The sequence below is a fragment of the Coturnix japonica genome, chromosome 1 (genome assembly GCF_054131305.1).
Source record: "Coturnix japonica strain WE chromosome 1, WE-NBRP24, whole genome shotgun sequence".
NCBI classification, from domain to species: Eukaryota; Metazoa; Chordata; class Aves; order Galliformes; family Phasianidae; genus Coturnix; species Coturnix japonica.
The window spans coordinates 42,686,383-42,704,546 of record NC_140663.1 but is presented as its reverse complement, the minus strand read 5'-3'; the positions used below and the strand labels follow the sequence as shown (position 1 = coordinate 42,704,546).

At 37.0% G+C, this 18,164-nt stretch overlaps 1 protein-coding gene across 5 annotated transcripts in view; it reads left to right on the top strand.

The window, feature by feature from the left end:
• Window positions 1-15,792, top strand: part of BLTP3B (bridge-like lipid transfer protein family member 3B) — a 48,354-nt gene extending 32,562 nt beyond the window's left edge. For all 5 annotated transcript variants that reach the window (XM_015859005.3, XM_085515392.1, XM_015859014.3 and 2 more), the window contains 8 exons: window positions 1,071-2,575; window positions 3,006-3,181; window positions 4,621-4,757; window positions 6,187-6,337; window positions 9,474-9,730; window positions 11,644-11,752; window positions 13,298-13,467; window positions 14,173-15,792. In XM_015859005.3, the coding sequence (XP_015714491.2) occupies window positions 1,071-2,575; window positions 3,006-3,181; window positions 4,621-4,757; window positions 6,187-6,337; window positions 9,474-9,730; window positions 11,644-11,752; window positions 13,298-13,467; window positions 14,173-14,298 (2,631 nt within the window). In that variant the 3' untranslated portion in view covers window positions 14,299-15,792. The remainder of the gene's footprint in view (window positions 1-1,070; window positions 2,576-3,005; window positions 3,182-4,620; window positions 4,758-6,186; window positions 6,338-9,473; window positions 9,731-11,643; window positions 11,753-13,297; window positions 13,468-14,172) is intronic.
• The last annotated feature ends 2,372 nt before the right edge of the window (window positions 15,793-18,164 follow it).

Here is an 18,164-nt window from a genome sequence, read left to right as displayed (position 1 = left end):
TATATATTAATTGCATTATTTTTTTCTTTCTAATGAGTTATGAATCTTTATTACTGATGTGTGCAATATTTGCAGATAATACTTCATTACTAGTTACCTATATATTTGGTTATTTTGTTCTGAGTCTTTTTATTTAGAAGGCTTAGTCACTTCCATCTTTTATGCGTCTTTAGGATGCATTTTTTTCTCTGATCTTTCTAGACGGAATATGAAGATGTTATAACACAAGGTGTTATCACTGATACTAGCAAGGCTGGTGTGGGCAGAGTGAAATATCAGATACAGGAACAGGCATTAAATACTCATTTCCATTAAAACTCAAACTAAAGGTATTCAGGTTAAAAGTGTGTCTAGAATACTCTCATATTTTGAGTATTTTTAGAAGTTGGAGTGGACTTTGATTTATTTATTTTCTTAACAAAAAAATACATTTTTCAGATAATTGTCACACGCCATCTCTTTTGTATTCTACAATGTTAAGAGTATGACCTGTGTTAGCATAGTTGTTTTTAACTTTACAATGCAAATGAAAGTGTATTCAGTGCATGGAAAATCCCTATCTGACAAAGCAGATTTAAAACAACAGAACTAAAATTTTGAGTTCAAAGTTTTAAATACTTTGAACACTTGGAGGAATTTTCTACCAACCCATTTCTCATTTGAACTAAGAAATGAGAAAATTTAGCCTAACGTAGCTGTCCTAAATCTAAGTCCTTTGGAGAAGAAAAACTTGAGTCCAGTATGTTTGTGTAAAAGCATTGAGTTTTAGATACCACATTATACTTTTTAAAAAGTAGAAGAAATATAAATGATAATTTCCACGCCTGACTTTTATCCTTGTGTTATGGATTGAGGGCCTTTTGTGTGCAATGAGGCACTAGGCCCTTTTCACTCCTCCCCCATCAGGAACAACATGAGACCTTGTTCCTTTGTTAGTGTACTTGCGTTCTCATATAATTATGATTATATTCCTATGTTATAGTTCTTGTGGTGGCTGCTATTATTAATTTTCTAATTGTATAGTTAATTTACATCTTTATAACTAGATGAAATCTATTTCTCTCTTGTAGTTCATAATCCCAGCTGAAAATAAACTTGAAATTCACAAAGATCAACCTCGTGCACTTTCCATTCAAAGTTCAGAGATGATTGCAACAAATACAAGATACTCGCCAAACTGCCGGCACTCTGATCTAGAAGCTTTGTTTCAGAACTTCAAAGACTGTGAATTTTTTAGCAGAACTTTCACAACGTTTCCTAAGTCCCAGAAGAATTTTAATCTCCTGCATCCAATCTTCCAGAGACATGCTCATGAACAAGATACTAAAATGCATGATGTTTACAAAGGCTATATCATCCCCAGACTGAATAAGTATGCGTTAAAGACATCTGCAGCTACTGATGTTTGGGCTTTGCATTTTTCTCAGTTTTGGATAGATTATGAAGGAACAAAAAGTGGGAAGGGGCGACCAGTAAGCTTTGTGGACTCATTCCCTCTTTCACTTTGGATTTGCCAGCCACTACGGTTTGCAAAGTCACAAAAAGAGCTTTTATCACACAATCAGCAAACTTTTAACATTCCAAAAAGTGAATCTAGTGATCTTGCTAATAGACTGCAACGCAAAAAACTTCTGAAAGAATATTACAGCACTGAGACAGAGCCCTTGGCCAATGGCATTCAGATGTCTCATTTCTCAGACACTTCAGGACTGCTCTCCGAAAGCTCTTCCTCTGATGCAGATGTACATGTTCTTGTCCATGTTCAAAAACATGTAAGCGTGCAGATCAATCATTACCAGTATCTTTTCTTGCTGTTTCTCCATGAATCTCTTGTATTGCTCCTGGAAAACTTAAGGAATGATGTAGAAGCAGTGACAGGAAAACCTGCAAAGCAAACAGATATCTGCATTGGGTTCCTATTGAAAAGTGCAGAATTAGCCTTACTACTCCACCCAGTGACTCAGGGAAACCCGTGTAAGTCTCCAGTTGTGGAAGAAGGAAGTCCCATTGCATCAGAGCTCTCTCCTTTGGGAGACGGGGAAGCTCTTACTTCAGAAGACAAATTAGTCAATAATAAGATGGAACAAGCTGGTATTAATAATAGTGACTGTGTATCTGACTGTAAGTCTGTGAATGCTGAAGTTAAAGGCGTTTTAATGGATCCTCTTTTGTTTAAATCAGACAGTACTGTGGATTTTCAGAAAGGAACGTCATTTTCAGATGATGCATCAGATAAAGGTTTGGGAGATACCAGTGAAGGAGGAAGCAGTGGGCTTTTTAGTAGAAGCGATTCAGAGGAGGTCTATGGGCCTCTAAGTGACAGAAGTGGCTTGCATCGTAGGGATTCACTGTCCATTTCAAGTAAGAGAGAAGACTCTACAGAATTTTTCATTGATAAAGAGGATGACAAAATTATGTTCTCAAATAAGTTAAACGAACTGGAAGGTACAACTGAAGCCTGTCTTAACCAAGTCACTGACTTGGAAACAGAAACTGCCTTAGAATCCGAAGAGCTTGAAATCAACAAAGAAAAGCTGACTTCAGTTAGAATGTTTGCATCCCAGTCTTCATCAAGGTATAGAAGATCTAATACTAAATCAGTTTTACTGCTGTTTCAGAAATATTTCTCACTCTTATCCATTTCTTTCTGATAATGATCAATGAAAGTGGACCTATCTACCATCTAGTAGATGAAAATTTTCTAAGAATATAAATTCCGAAGATACGTGGTAGCATTCAGTAAAAGATAAAAGTGAAAATAAAATTTATTGGTTTAAAGAACTTATTTAACTTTCAATTCAAATGTTACAAAATATATCTTGAGGAAAATATTGACATGCATACAGGAATGCATGTTGTTTCTTTGCTTGTCTGTTCCATGCTAAAGAATTGTAAAATAATGTTTAATTTTCTATCTTGCCTGGATTAGATGATTTTTCTAAAGTGAATTCTAGGAAATTCCCTTAAGGTGAAAAAGTAATTCCTTATGTCTTTATGTTTCAAAGTGCAAAGCCTAAGGACCGCTGCCCATCCAGCCTTCCTGCATTCTCTGTTTCCTACAAGAATATGAAAAGAAGTCCGTCACAGGTCTCTCTGGATACCATCTCTATTGATAGTATGATGCTAGAGGAGCATTTAATAGAGAGTGATGGAAGTGATAGCCAAAGCTTTCTAGAAAAAGGTAAATACACTTAACAAAATGTTTTTAAGCAGTGCATGAAAATGTTGTTCGTTACTAAAATAATTCTCAGATGGACTGTGGTGCGGCAAATCCTAAATATGTTACAGCACTATTTCTGGTAGCTCCACTAGTGAGTAATACCAAGCATTTTCGCAACAATTCATCTTAAGGGAAATTGCATGTGCTATAGCTTAGATAGTGCAACTTAAATTAAGCACTATGTAATTTTCGCCTCTAATGCATTGCAGTGCTGTGTTGGAACCCTGAATTAAGCAAACTATTTCCTGCTTTGCTTTAAGCACTTGCTTCAGCTGTAAGTTTTTAACAGACTTGTGCCCTGAAATACACTTGAAGTGGTAAAGGAGCTTTAAGAGTAAATGAAGGGAGGAATAAAAAAAAAAAAAGAGAGAAAAGATTTTCACTAATACTTGTCATGCAACCTGGCAGATAATTTGGTAGTCTACTTGCAGCTCATTCCTTATAAAGCAGCTCATACCTGCTGACTGTGTAACAGCAAATACTTGTGTAAATTTTGCTCATCTGTGAGCAAAATTGGTTTTGCTCGCAGCATTTGAGCAAACTGTGAGCCTTTGGTTTGGAACTGTGTGAAAAAAGGAATTTATCAGTATAGCAGTATAGCAGTTGTCTCTAAATAGTCTGCAGCATTGTGAACTTGTGCAACTAATGATGTAACTGATGAAGTAATTTTTTAATGTCAGGGAATATAAGTAGGCATTATCGGTACCTGTTTTCTAATGAGTTCTACTTTTGAATTAGAATGACAGTAATTTTTTCTATAGATTTATTGTTCTAGGACAAAAAGAAAGAATAATAACTTTTGACTTGCAAACCTACTATATGCTTTGGATTGTAGGAGTATTCCTGCATATGTAGGAGTATGCTATAAAATAAATCTTCAATTTTTAATAACCTTCATATGTCTTTTTAACTTAAACACTATTTAAACTGCACGTTAAGTCTGCATTCTTCCTAGTTGTCAAGGAAACAATAACCTCAGTGATCACTCTAATTAAAAAATATATACATATCTCACTTTGAACATAAAACTGCATTTGCTTTTAAGGTGCTGTGTGGTATTCTAGTTACACACCTTGTAGTCCTTAACTTTTTTTCTGCTGAATTAGATTGATATTTGATTTAGAAAACTAAGAAAGGCCCTTCACAAATATTCCGGCAATCCATGTAGCGCACCATTTCATTTCTGTCGCCACCCTGCCTTAATTGCATTCCTCTTTTGTGTGAGTAATAGATCTGGCAGCTCAGTCATAGGTATTTGTTTAATAAGCTATTCAGCTCAGTTTTAAAAAATGAGTTTGTGTATCCATTTGGTATCAGACACTGACTTTATTCTTAATGCAATGCTGATTCAGGCTATGCTGTGCTAACTTTGCATTTTTTCTGATGTGTGTGTGTGGAAGGTATTACAGCCACGAACTATCAAAGCCCATCAGAAAATGCCCATGAAGGAGGCACAGTGATTGAAAATTGTGATGGGTCATCTCCAGATGCCATGAGTGCTGCTTCAGAGAATGCCCACGAGACTAATGAAGAAATGGTAATGCTCTTGAATTCCATTGGAATACATGGTTCAGTAAATTAAAGAAGAAAATAAAGCAGAAATGAATACTTTCTGAGGGGATTTTCAAGTACTTTGGGGAGGTTTTGTTAGTGCAATGTAGGCCTGTAGATCTGGAGCAGTTAAGTACAAATGAATAATCCAAGTTATGCTGACAATTCTCTATCCATGTTATCTCCTCTGTAACTGTCACTAATAAATTATAGTAGCCATTTTAATTTAAAATGCCAGAAAATCTTTCCGTTTTTGTACATAGCAGTATTTTGTAATATGCTCATAAGTATTGAATATGGTAAAAAGTTTTTTCACAGAGTATAGATTAACCATTATAACTCAAACATCTCTTAGGTGGAGGTGTTTCCTCAGCGAATGTAGCATTCTGTAGTATTTACAAATAGGGGCTTGCCAGTGGTCCTACTGGCTCAGATGAAAGATGATTTTTGTCCAGAATTATGTCCAGAATTTAGTGAGGACTGTAAGAACAGGGGATCTAGGGAAATATCCTCTACCTGAGACACCATGTAAGCACCACATTTTTTCATTTGCTTGTCTACTTATTCCTTCTTGGTCTTTACACTAATCAGTACTTCTTCAGTTATATTCTTGTATCAGCTAAGGTCATGAACCAGAAACCCAGGGATGTATGGGTCAAATGAAATGGAGTGAATTTCATTTTGATTTAAAAATAAAAACAAATGAAAAAAAATAAATAAAAAATGGCTCATTTGAACAATTGGTTCCTTCCAAATAAGCTCTCAGCCACTTGTGCATATGAGTAGCATGGAGAGTACAAAGTTCATGCAGCTTGTTATGCAAATATATGCTGGAATGTTTGTTCTACTTGCAGAATATACCATGGAAAAAGAAAAGAAAATGGAGCCCAAATTTGTAGTAATGATGATGGATGTATATATTCCAATACCAAAGCTGACTTTTAAACTGGCTTCTACTTTTTAAGAAAGACACTGCAGATAGAGGAAAAAGAGCTGACTACTGTGCAGACTGCTGAAGTTTTGTTTCTGCCTTGGTTCTTTATCTTGGTCTGATTCAGCACTGAAAATGTTTTGTTGTGCTTATGATATGCAGGAAGTTCAGTACATCGTTAGAAAACAGGTCACATATCAAGAGTGGGGAGAGTCTGACTCAGGACTTTTTTGGCCAGTTCTGAATTGTTATGTTGGGTTATGAATACAAGATTCTTGTCTGAACAGACATTTGAACTAACCCATTGTCAATCCAATGGGTGCAAAAAGAGAAGAAGAAATGAAAAAACCTTCTGTGAGCAAGACTTATGGATATAAAGATTCTTTTCTTTTTCAGAGAGGGGAGAAAGTTTAGGCAACTTCACAGACATAAACAATATAAATTTGATCTGAATCTTTGTTTTTTATCTTATTTTTGTTGACAGATGTCTGTTGTGGTTTTCCAAATATTTGGTGTTAATGGTGAAATTGACATCAGAGGGGAAGACACAGAAATATGCCTTCAGGTCAACCAAGTGATACCAAATCAGCTTGGAAACATCAGTGTTCGACACTATCTTTGCAACAGGACCGTGGGTAAGAACTAACAGTGAGATCTCAATTAAAAAACCAAAACATGTATTGCATTGAATTCTCATGATTAATGTGCTTTTTTTTCAAGCTCATTTGAGTTGCATTATATTTTGTTATGGTTTTATCAAGATGGAGTTCCGTTACTGCTCAAATGATACTTTGCTTAATTGTACTTTGTCTTAAAAGACTGTTACTGAATGCTTTCTGTGTGTTAAATTAAAGCCCACGGATTAAGCTAATTTATAATTTATGCTTTAAGAAAAGTGAAAACTGACTCTTTACCAGGAAAGATGAGCCACCATAATGGCCTTTTATTCCTTTCTTTCTTTTCTTTCCCTAAATCTTGATGCGAATGTAGTTTCATGCCATGTATTGGCACAACTAGATCAATCACTGTATTAAGTCAGAGCTGTTCTTGGGTGTACATTCTCTGCCAGAAAACCTAGTTCATACTGTGAGGTTTTTTTCTTGGCTTCCTCTATTGGCATGCCACTTTGTCACAGTTTGTTTTCCTCCCCTTTGCCAGCCTCTACACAGATTGCTGGATGCCAGATCTGCACTGTAAGGTTTTTGGGGTGGATCCCCAGTGCACCTGCCTCTTGTTTCTGGTTCAGCTCCTTTCATGGAAAAAAGTTAGAGCAGTGCTTGACTGCCATTTATTTCCAGCCTTTCAGCAGTGTAGATTTTCTTCAGGAAGCTTGGTGATGCAGTCCTTGATGTCCTAGGTAATATAAAACAAAACAAAAAATTTACTGGTAACCTGAGTGTTTGCCAGCAGCTGCTGCCAGAGCATCTGTTGTATGATGTTGCAGTTGTGTTCTTGCATCTAAAGACAAGAGGGAGGTCCAGCAGGGGAGGATTTATATCTGACTGTTGGTTCATGCATTAGCAGACAGGTTTGGTTTTCTGTCATGTCCTTATGAAAGCAAGGGGGAGCAAATAGAAGAACAACAACAACAAAGAAGTGACCACAACGTGCTACAACTTTTTGTAGCTCTAATCCAGACAGAAGGGATTTAGGTATTAAAGTCCTTAAATATTCCTGAGAGGAAGAGAAACACTGTAGAGTACAGACTGTTCGCTTGGTTTTATTGAACCTCATGAGGTTCTCCTGGACCCACCACTCAAGCCTATAATTTGACCTAGCAGAGTGCCAGTGTGACTTATGAAATAATTGCCTGGTTTTCTACAGTTTTGGTCTGTGCTGCTTCTGGTTTAGAGTATCAAAAACTTGAATCTTTATACACTGATATTGTGAGTGGTTACTATAACATTGCAGGAGCAATTAACAGTGTACCAACTGTGCCTTTTAAAAATATGTTCACGTAATGCAAACATCTTTTCTTTGACAGGCAGCCTAAGTATGTCTGTAGAGATGTGATGTATCACAAAGCTTATGTCTCCTGAATGTAATGTGATCAGCAGAGACATCTTGGAATTTTAACCAAGTGCCTTGTGAACTGGGTGCATAATTTCAGAAGGAAGCAATACTAATTCTGTGAAGCATCTTTTTTCTTTTCCATTTGGAGGTGTGCAGGATAAACATTACTGAACACATATGTTTTTCTTTGGTTTTTCTCCCCAAGTTAGATATTACATGTACTGCTAACAGCAGAGTGTGCAGTACTTTAAACTGTGTAGGAATCTGTGAGCCAAGAAGCAATATAGCTAATGTGCAACTCACCAGCATTCTAGTTTCTTTGATTGTTTTTGTAATGCTTGCCAGATAATTCAGAGTAGGTTATCTCTGAAACAGAGAGGTAAAGGGTAACAAATACAACATGTTTGTGACGAGGAAGTTGTGATGAGGAGGGTTTTGGCCTTTTCTCCCAGGCAACAAACAAGCTGTACCAGAGGAGGTTTAGATTAGACCTAAGGAAAAACCTTTTCTCTCAGAGTGTGGTCAGGCACTGGAATGGCTGCCCAGGGAGGTGGTGGAGTTGCCATCCCTGGCAGAGTTCAAGAGGCATCTGGATGAGAAGCTATGAGATATGGTTTAGTGGATTGTGGTAGCAATGGTAATGGGAGGATGGTTGGACTAGATGATCTTGTAAGTCCTTTCCGACCTTGTGATTCTATGATTCTACAAGAAGAACATAAATAGAAAGGAAGTTTTACTCTATGTTTAATCTTAGTTACTTCTTTTTTCCACTTTCTGAGCTTCTATGCATTAAATTTGGCTGAATTAACCAGAGGTTAAATGAGAAAGCATCTCTATGAAAAAACTCATTTTAATTCTGTCTTCAGATCTGTTTAACAGGTGGATGCCCTACTGATATAAAGAGATAAAATTCAGATGTTTTACTTGAGTTACTTTGTTTTCAATTATCTTCCTAATTTCACTGCTTGCTTCATAACATAATTGCTTTTTGTTATATAGAATATTTCAGTAGGTCAGCCATTGCAGTGATGGATGTGACTTCAAAAAAAAAATCCCTTGGGGTACTTATTTCTGCTGGTGAACCCTCTTTTTCTGAAGTACAAATGGTTATTGGAGTTATTTTCTCCGTATCTCATTAACTTAAATCTTTTATTTAATTTCTAGAACTGTTCAGTTGAATGTTGCAATTGCCCTTGCCGGTTAAAAAGTCTGAATCTAACAAGGGATGTCAGTTCTTTTGAAGTTCAAATCTACTGCTACAAATAATAGAAGAACATATGGTCACGTTCTCTATCTTAATTGCTGTTTATGTTCCTGTGTGTTAGCAAGTAACTTGCTGTGTCAGGAGATTCTGCCTTTCCAAGAGAATACCTGCTTTCCTGAGAGTGTGAACTGACCTGCAAGTGTTTCTGAATTAAAATTGAAGGAGTTGGTTGAAAAAATGTGAAAATAGTTGCTTTTTGATTGTCAAGGCACTGAGAAAATACAAATCTTTTGTGTATAACAATACTCCTATGTTGTCTCTTTTGTCACAGAGAAGTACAAATACTTGTTACTGAACATTTTGTACTTGTAGGTGCTGTAGTTACAAAGTCAGTCTGACCTTAGTATGTATGTGCAATGCTGCAGTATCCTGAATAATACTTCCAAAGTACTTTTGGAAAACTATTTGGAGAATGGAGGTGGAAATAATTGAACCATAATTGCTTTTTGTACATTGCAAAATTTTAATGCACATTTATTTTCCTTTTGCAACAGGTTCTGATTTTAAAGCCGTGGCTGGGCCAGTTAAACCATCACCTGAGATTAGTCTGAGGTGGGAAAGTGGGCCTAGTGCCGTCATACATTCTCTGCTGGCTGTAAAGAATGGTTTTCTTCAGTGTCACGTTGAAAACTTCAGTGCTGAATTTCTAACGTCTTCCCTCACAAACATTCAGCATTTTCTAGAAGATGAAGCTGTTGCAGAAGTGATGCCTATGAAGATAAAAGTTTCTAATGTGATGATTAATTTAAAAGTATGTTATCAAAGAGCTATTTAACTGCTGTAAAGAAATTGTGTTTTCATTTCTTTGATAATAACTTGGTAATCTGGATACAGTTAACTTCAAAGTTACTGCTATCATGTTTTGTAATGTCTTTAGATAATACTAAAACAGTGTAAAAATCCATAGATGGGGTTAACTCTGGTATGCCCGGAGAGGAATTCTCTGCATGACCAAGCTATTTACATAAATTACTATTTGTTATTTTTTTAAACATCGTCTCCTTGTCACTTTTGTAGAGTGACACGGTTTAGGAGTATTACGGGTAAAATATTCAATATTTCTAAAGAAAGTGTGGGTTTGGTTTTCATTTTTTGTCTTTAAACTAGGCTTTTTTGATTAGCAAAGTGCTGGTATTTTCATTACAAAACAGTTTTTTGAGGTTAACTTCTCCTTTAAAGGACAGTTTTCATAATGACAGTTCTGTTTAATAGAAGGAAAAAGATAACAAGAATTCCAGTTCAGACCTCTTGAGTGCTGTTTCTCCAAACTCAGATTTTCAGGTTCTGCCCTACCTAGAAACAGTTACTAAATGCAGCTCTTCTCACCACCGCAGCTTTAAATAGCAAGGCTAAGAGGACAGTGCTACTCAGGTCTCCTCGAAGACATTCTTTCAGACATCTAAAGGAAGTGGTGAGTTCTGTGCTGCAGAACCATTGGATACAGAAATGAGGACAGTTAGAAACAGTAATAATAAAAAATCCTTGTAACATTACTTTAGAAATTAATAATCACTCGTGTAAATGATGAACACAGTGTGAACTGGAATAGCAGCTCACATTCTGCATCTGAGGCTAAGGCCTTGATTCTGTTAAAATCATTCTTGACTAGACCATCAGCTGTTGTTTGTACAGTGTTCTGCTCAGACTTGAATATCAGACTGCATCAGTGTTCCCTCCCTCCTTTGTGCAGCTTCTTCATCCCCTGAGGATCCGTAGGCACTCCTTCAGGGCTATTTCTACAACAGAAGTAGTACAAGGACATTTGTTAAGAATGGATCTGTTCCCCAGATTCCAGTGCATCACAAATGTGAATACTGAAGTAGAGAAAGGAAGTTTTTAACACACAGTCACCTAAAGATGAAAATGAGGGTTGTGCTGCCTTATTGGCAAAAAAGCAGACTTAGGCAAGTGGTTCCTGAGAGAATGGCTGTTTGAGATTAGGAATGTGCACCAATAAATGGGCAATAAGATTGAAAAAACCCTTCCTTAAACTCCTGATCTGTTTTGGTACTTTCTGCTGCGATCTCAGCAATGTTCAAGGAACTTTGACAGTTACACCTCATCCAGTTTCTTGCTGTGTGCTTAATGATAATATGTGTGATTTTTCTGCATTAACCTTCTTGGCAGGGACAGAGAACTATAAAGATTTCCTGGGGGAACCCCAGAGGAAGTAATTAGTGACGTTTTCCTTCTGTTGAGTACAATAATGAACTGAATTGCAGCTGGCGCCATACCAGACTAAATTCTAAGATGATGAAGTTCTGTCAAGGGTGGTAGCTGTGCCATTGAATCTTCAAATAGGTCAGGGGAAAATCAGATACTGTTTAGTGTGGGCTTCTTATCTCTGACTTCGAGAGCTCCTGAGCTAAGAAGTGTCTTCAGTTGGGATTAAATCTTACTGAAATGTCTGTGAAAATACTTTGAAGTATTTTAACTAAACTGTGTGTATATTGAGTTCAGCAGACTTACTTGAGAGATAAATTTAAACCTTTAATATGATCCATGGGAAAATAAATAAATTAATTAAAAAGCAGAAGTACAGTGGAGATCCCATTAGAAAATTCTGTCCCTTTCAAGTGTCATTAAAGAAACTTATGTTTTATTTAACATCTTAGCAATTTTGATTTCCCAGTAAACTCATTTTTGGATTCTTGTATTTTTCAGGATGATAGTCCACGTGAAAATCTCAAGGCATGTGAGCTGGTACCCATCAAGCTACATATTGACATACTTTGGATAGAAAGAAATGATGATGGCTCTTTCTTCATTAGAGGTTTGTATCTTCCTGCCAGTGGTTAACTCAATATTATAATCCAATTACTACTGATTCTGTATTTGAATTTGTTTAGTAAAATACCTAATAATGAAAAGGTAACTGGTGGTTTATTTATGTCAGTAGCGCTGCAATAGAATTCTGAGTGTAGTCACACAGAAGAAATGCTCCTTTTTGAGTAGAGTATTGTTTGTGGTAACAATTTGCAGCTGAATCTGTCTGTGAGGAATATGCATAACACACTGTCAGGGCTTCTTTCATCAGTGCACATCACTTCATCAGATGCCTGAGATTTCTTCCTTGAAGGAAGCTGCATTTCTTTACAATTCAACAAGATAGCTATCTGCTTGCTTTATAGTTTTTCTTGAGTTACAGGTAGCAGATAATCTGTTTTACAATACGTGCTATTTGAGGAGTTCAGTATGTATTTTAAATTGTGCATGTTATGGTAGCATCCTGGCTAGGATGACTAGGTTTGTGCTGAGACTTGCATTTCAAACAGAGATTTAACTTGGTACCTTCTATGAAATTTTTATAATATGTTTTCTTTCTTACATATATAGGCAAATACTAAATACTGATAACTGCTGTCTTTTACAGATAGGTCAAAATATCATTAATAATATTCTGGTCCTACCGCTTGCTCAAAGCAGGGGCAGATCTTGGCCGTCTTTACATATTAAACATGGGAGGAATGAGTAATTTAAAAAGAGGATTTAGAAGGATGGGGGAAAAAATGGAATATTGAGAAAAATGCCTTTGTTTAACACTTGGTGTACAGCAGTATGTTTGAATAGATCACAGAATGGCTTGGGTTGGAAGAGATCTCAAAGATCATCAAGCTCCAAACCCCCTGCCACATGCAGGGCCACCAACCTCTATGTCTAATGCTAGACTAGGCTGCCCAGGACCCCATCCAACCTGATGTTACAGTGCACTTCAGTTAGGATGTTTCCTTAGTAACAAGCCATTTAAATTATTTTTTTAATTTAAAATCCTGATTTTGCATGTTTATTCCAGCGTCTTTAAACTTAAATGCAGTCCTCAGATCTGATTTGGGCCTGCAGACATTACTGCAGTGGCAATATTAATAGTTCTTAAACTTGTGCCCTCCTCTACCCCATTTTCAACACGTGTTCTGGGCATCTGGTAATGAAGATCTGAAATACAGTTATTCAAATATTCTTTTTGAATTGGCGAGCTCTGTTGTCTTTGTTGTATAGCTAATTACTCAGAATGCATTCTCTATAGTGATGACAGCACTCTGTATAAAAATGTGATGATTTTCTTGAGCTAGAAGATATGCGTGTTGTGACTTCTTACCCCTCCTTTCCTTTTTTTATTGCTCCAGAAAAGTATTTGGCTTCTATTTCAGTTTCACTTCAATTTTTATATTTAATTTTGGAAGGTAAATACCGACGTGCCTGATATTAAAAGTGTTTTTGTTGAAGTGGCTTTAATTCACTGCTGCTGCTCATTAAATTTTATTTCTAAAAACAAGACATAAATGTGAACACTACTCTCAAGCATCTTTCTGTGATACAGACAATCAAAGAGTAAATGATGGATCAAAGATGAAGAATTCAAGTAGTGCACCGCAGCAAGCAACAAGACCTGCAGGACATAAAACACAGGACCAAGCCACGCAGACTACTTGTGAAATTCCTAGCCCAGTTAAATCAAACAGAGATTCAGCTGACTTCATCAAAAATGAGGTATGAAGAATTCTCTTTTTTCTCCCCCTTCCCTCAGAGTTGCTACAATCATCACAATTGTTAAGTTATCCGAGAGTAAGCCAGGGTTTACTTGTGTTTAGAAACCTGTTTGTGTTGGAAAGTATAAATTGCAGGTAATATAGTATGGCACAGTATGTAGGTGTGCAAAATAAATTTAATACTGCTTTTTAAACAGAGTGGTAGTACACTGCAGGCCAATTATTTCCCTTTATATCAGATGGAGTTTTATGAAGGGGAAAGTCACAAACTATGTAATTCCTTCTCCCCATCTTCCTGGTTCCTGTACAGCACAACTGTCAAAGGCAAAGGACTGGATGGCTGAGTCAGGTTGTTACTAAGCTGTCAGTCATGTCTGGATTTTGATTTGATGGTGACAAAGTTCACACACCAGTTTAGCTTTCTTTCTCCACTGGATAAGAATCCATTCCTAGACCTCAGAACGTAGTGTTACCTCTACTCTGCTCCAGAATGGAAATGGCATAACTGAAACATGGAATCTGGGGGTCTTACATCAGTTCTTTCCATTTTCTGCCGTCATTAAATGGGAATCGGTCACTGACCATAACAGACCTTCCCCAAACAGTGGGTATGACTATCAGTGCAACTCATTTTAGTGATACTGTCATGGATGTTGTCAGTGTCCAGAAATACCAATAACACGTTTTTCTGACCTAACTGTTTCAGCTTATTGAAGAAAATGAATGTCTCAAACAAGAACTAGCCAAAGCTAAAGCGGCTCTTGCTGAGGTCCAAATGGAAAAAGATGCCCTGCTTCATCGTATAAAGAAGATGAATGTTGATCATCAATAGGACAGTGTTCTGTTGGTGCAAGACCTTCAGGTGACTGCAGCATCTGAAGAACTGCTTGTCAGTTGCTGGAAGGCGCACTTATGGTTTTTTTTTGGTCACAAGCGAAACTTTTCTCATCACAAAAAAGAAATGTTTTTGAAATAGTTACTATTCTCAGAATGTCATTAGATATTGTAACCTTTTTCAGCCCATTTTAAACTGAAATGACTTTGGAGAAATCAGTTTATATCGTACTTTATTAATTTAAGGAAGAAAAAAAAAATCATATCGCCTACTTTCAGTATTAACAAAGGAGACAGCATTTTTAAAATGTTTGGGGTTTTTTGTTTTGAAAACTGGATAGCTCAGCAATGCAAGAAGGTGCCCAGTTGCTTAACTGAGTAAAGCGTATCATGCCTCGTTAACAAACTGCACCTCTGTTTGTTAAGGTTATGTTCTAGTATTACTAGACGGTTTCTATATAGGAGGTTACATTTGCACTATGATGATATGTTAGATCCCCTAGAATAGTATAGCTACTGAGAATTAAAATAGCCCTAAACTGGCCCTGAATTCTATGTAATTTGCCCAGAGAGGATTTTAAGAATAATCCTCTGGTGCTATAGTGTTCCATTTACCCTTTTCACACATGTTCCTAAAATACCACATTCAATGCTGGAGAATGTAAGTAAGAGGGCACTACTGGACTTTATTCCAGCACGATAGCCCACAACATCTGTACAGCTGGTCTAATTTAGACATTCACTCACGTGCTTTTCTCTCTCTGTGACGAGGAGGTAACCCTGCAGAAGGATCCAGCAGTTTGTGAGAGGTGAACTTTGAGCCATTTTGCATCTGCGTCTGATTCTGTGAACTTTATCAGACATGCTCAAGGATTTGGTCCAGTGTATTTAAATATGTAAGGTCAATGCTTGTGGGGGGCGGGGGAGGGGTATTCCTGCAAGGATTCATTAATTGTATATTGCTTTTTTGATTATAAATATATATATATACACATATATATTAAAAAGCTTTAGAGAAGCATTTAATTACCCTATAAAAATTGTGAGATTACACGAGATGTAATTATGCAATTTCAACCATGGGTGATTTGTACAAATTAATCAATTTTCAGCTAAAAACTGGTACGAGTGAATAAAAAAAAAAAAAGCACAATGCTGTGAAGCAGGTTATCAGTGTGCTTCTGAACCATTGGGGAAATAACAACATCAAATAAACGCATACCTGTAAGAGGCTGTTTTTGCTAGAAGTGAAAATGACTGCATAATTTAACCGGTGACCTTGAATCTGACAATGAGAATCTTTGATTTACTGCCACAAATTGTTTCTGCTCCACGGGACATCTGAGGGATATTTTGTTTGTAGATACCGCAGATAAATGTAGATATATCTCAGAAGGTATTTAGTACCCCACGGTTTGACTCTGTGTGTTCAGGCTATCAGACTGGTTTAAATTAAACTGCTTTTCATTAAAACTTTTTGGAGGATGCAGAATTTTCACTGCTGTACAAAGTTATTGCAAGCGTGTAGTTTTAAATCGGGGGCTTTACGGAGGAACTGGTTCAGGCACTATTTTAAAGCCTGCAGCTCAAAACCTGGAACTCCCTTTAATACCCATGGAAATGTGTATCTTATTCTAAATAAGGTGTGCGTGATGGTTTCTAATACAGAAACTTAATATGTGTATTTCTAAAGGGTATTTAAGACATCAGAGTGTTAGACGCGGGTAGCCCAGTTTACACAGATATCACGTAAGATTCAGGGGAGGAGTTTTCAACTGGTTGATTTCTGATCGGTGCTCTTAAAGTTGGTAATTGTAACTCCATTTACCCTTGCCAAGATCTAGCTAGGATTATTCTAAAGAAAGGAATGTGTACGGTGTGTAGCAGCGTGATGATGGAATAATACGTTGAGACTTGTTTAGTTTTTAAACAGAAGTAGCAATATCAGACCCTTCTTCCGTGTTACTGCACAAGCTGATGCCTGCTCCTATTAGCAAAAAGGAAAACCCAAAATCCCGACCCAAACAAAGCAGCTCTTCCAGCATAGATACAGAAGTTCTCTTTCATCTTCTTGCACTTCATTACAACGGAATCCATTTCTTTTCAGGACAGTTTTGTAAGAATGAGTGTAATAGGCGGACAGTTCAGAAGTGTGTGCTTGGTGGTGGGCTGCACGTTGCTGAGTGATGGTACTGTGCCGCTCTGACATGAGTTTTGCCATTGAAAAAGTAATGAGAGAGGTTTATTTGTGTTTGAAAGTACCAAGTTAAATGAATCCTTAATAGGTAATCCTAAAAATAGCAATTAAAGACCTCAGATCAAATGAAAAGGCTTAATTTGTTCTCAAGGCTCTGCTAATATTCATAACCTCCTTGAATTCTACGTATGGTACATGTTTCATCAGTAGAGCCTCTTGAATGAATCACGGCCTTTTATTCTGCACAGAACTAAACAGAACAGTTAAGAGATCTTCAGTGTATGTAGAAGACTGACTCCAGAAGGTTTGCAAGCGAGCTGATACCAAGTTTTATTTTACATTTTCTATGGCAATTTAAACCTGTCTACCCGTTAGCTTAGCACTCATTTGGCTTGTTCAGAAATACTGTGTCTACTACAGTGTCAGGTTGGCTGACATTGAGGAGCCTATGCCCTTTCTCAAGCACCGTCATTGAAACATTTGGCACGCGTTGTTCCGGCTCTCACAGTAACTCTTAACATAATGACAAGCACCAATTTTAAATCAAAGTTATGCAGCCTTTCAGAACTACTCCTATAAGGTCTGCTGAAGAGTTGTGTGGATCCTGGCTGCTCTCCAATATGTCCATGTCCCTGTCTCTGCTTAATGACAGAGACTGTTCCAGTCCATGGATTAAACATACCACAACCCATGGTGATGGTTGCCTTTATTCTTATGAAACGTACGGGGAATGTGATAATAAAAACTTCTATCAAATCTACGCTTCCAGAAGTACAAAATGTAATGATATATTGTAGAAGTGAACAGCTCAAAGTGAATGGGTATGGGGTGAGTCAAATGAATGCATTTTCTGTAGAAAAAATGTGCTTGTATTGGTCTGGTTCTGAATTTGTACAAGAATCAGGTTAATCACTAGGAGGTGGTGTCAGGAACACAGGGCAAAAGGTTACCAGCAGCAAACATTTGCTGGAAGAACAAAGCTCTGTTTCTCAATCAACTTAAGAACAAACTTCAGTCTTAAGGTTAATGGAAAATATGAGTTGTGCAGTTACTTCAGCATTCCTATGGCAAAAAGTGTCTTATGATTCTACCATTATTTTCTCTTTGAAATTGAAATGAGTTAATTGTGATGGTCTCTATTCACCTGTTGCCACTTCAGTTAAATAATAATGCTTCCTTTACAAGCTTTAAGCAGTTTGAACTTATCTTAATGAGTGTAAGCGAGGATCGGGCATTTTATCTTTAAACTCTCTGGCTACTAATTGAAATGTTTGCTTATTGGCTAATGTGGATTTTGGATATGAAAAACCAGGCCCATCTTACAAAACAGCTATTTTTGGAACATCAACATGAGAATTTGAAAGGACTTTTTGCAACTTGCAGCTTCTTGCATACTGTAAAGCAACTTCCAAGTACGTCGCATGGCTTTGCTGGCTGCAGCAGGCTGCAGGAGTGAGTCTTCAAAGCAGCAACAGAATGCCCTTCATAGCCTCTGCTCTTACCCAGAATAAGGGAAACATGCTGCACTTCAAGGAGAGAACTCTCACGTTGTCAGCTATTTCAATGGGTGAACGTTATTAACTTTGACAAAAAGCCATGATCACTCTTTTTTACTGGTAAGAAGAATGGTGCTGAACAGCTCTCAGAATTCCCATTTTTTTTTCATT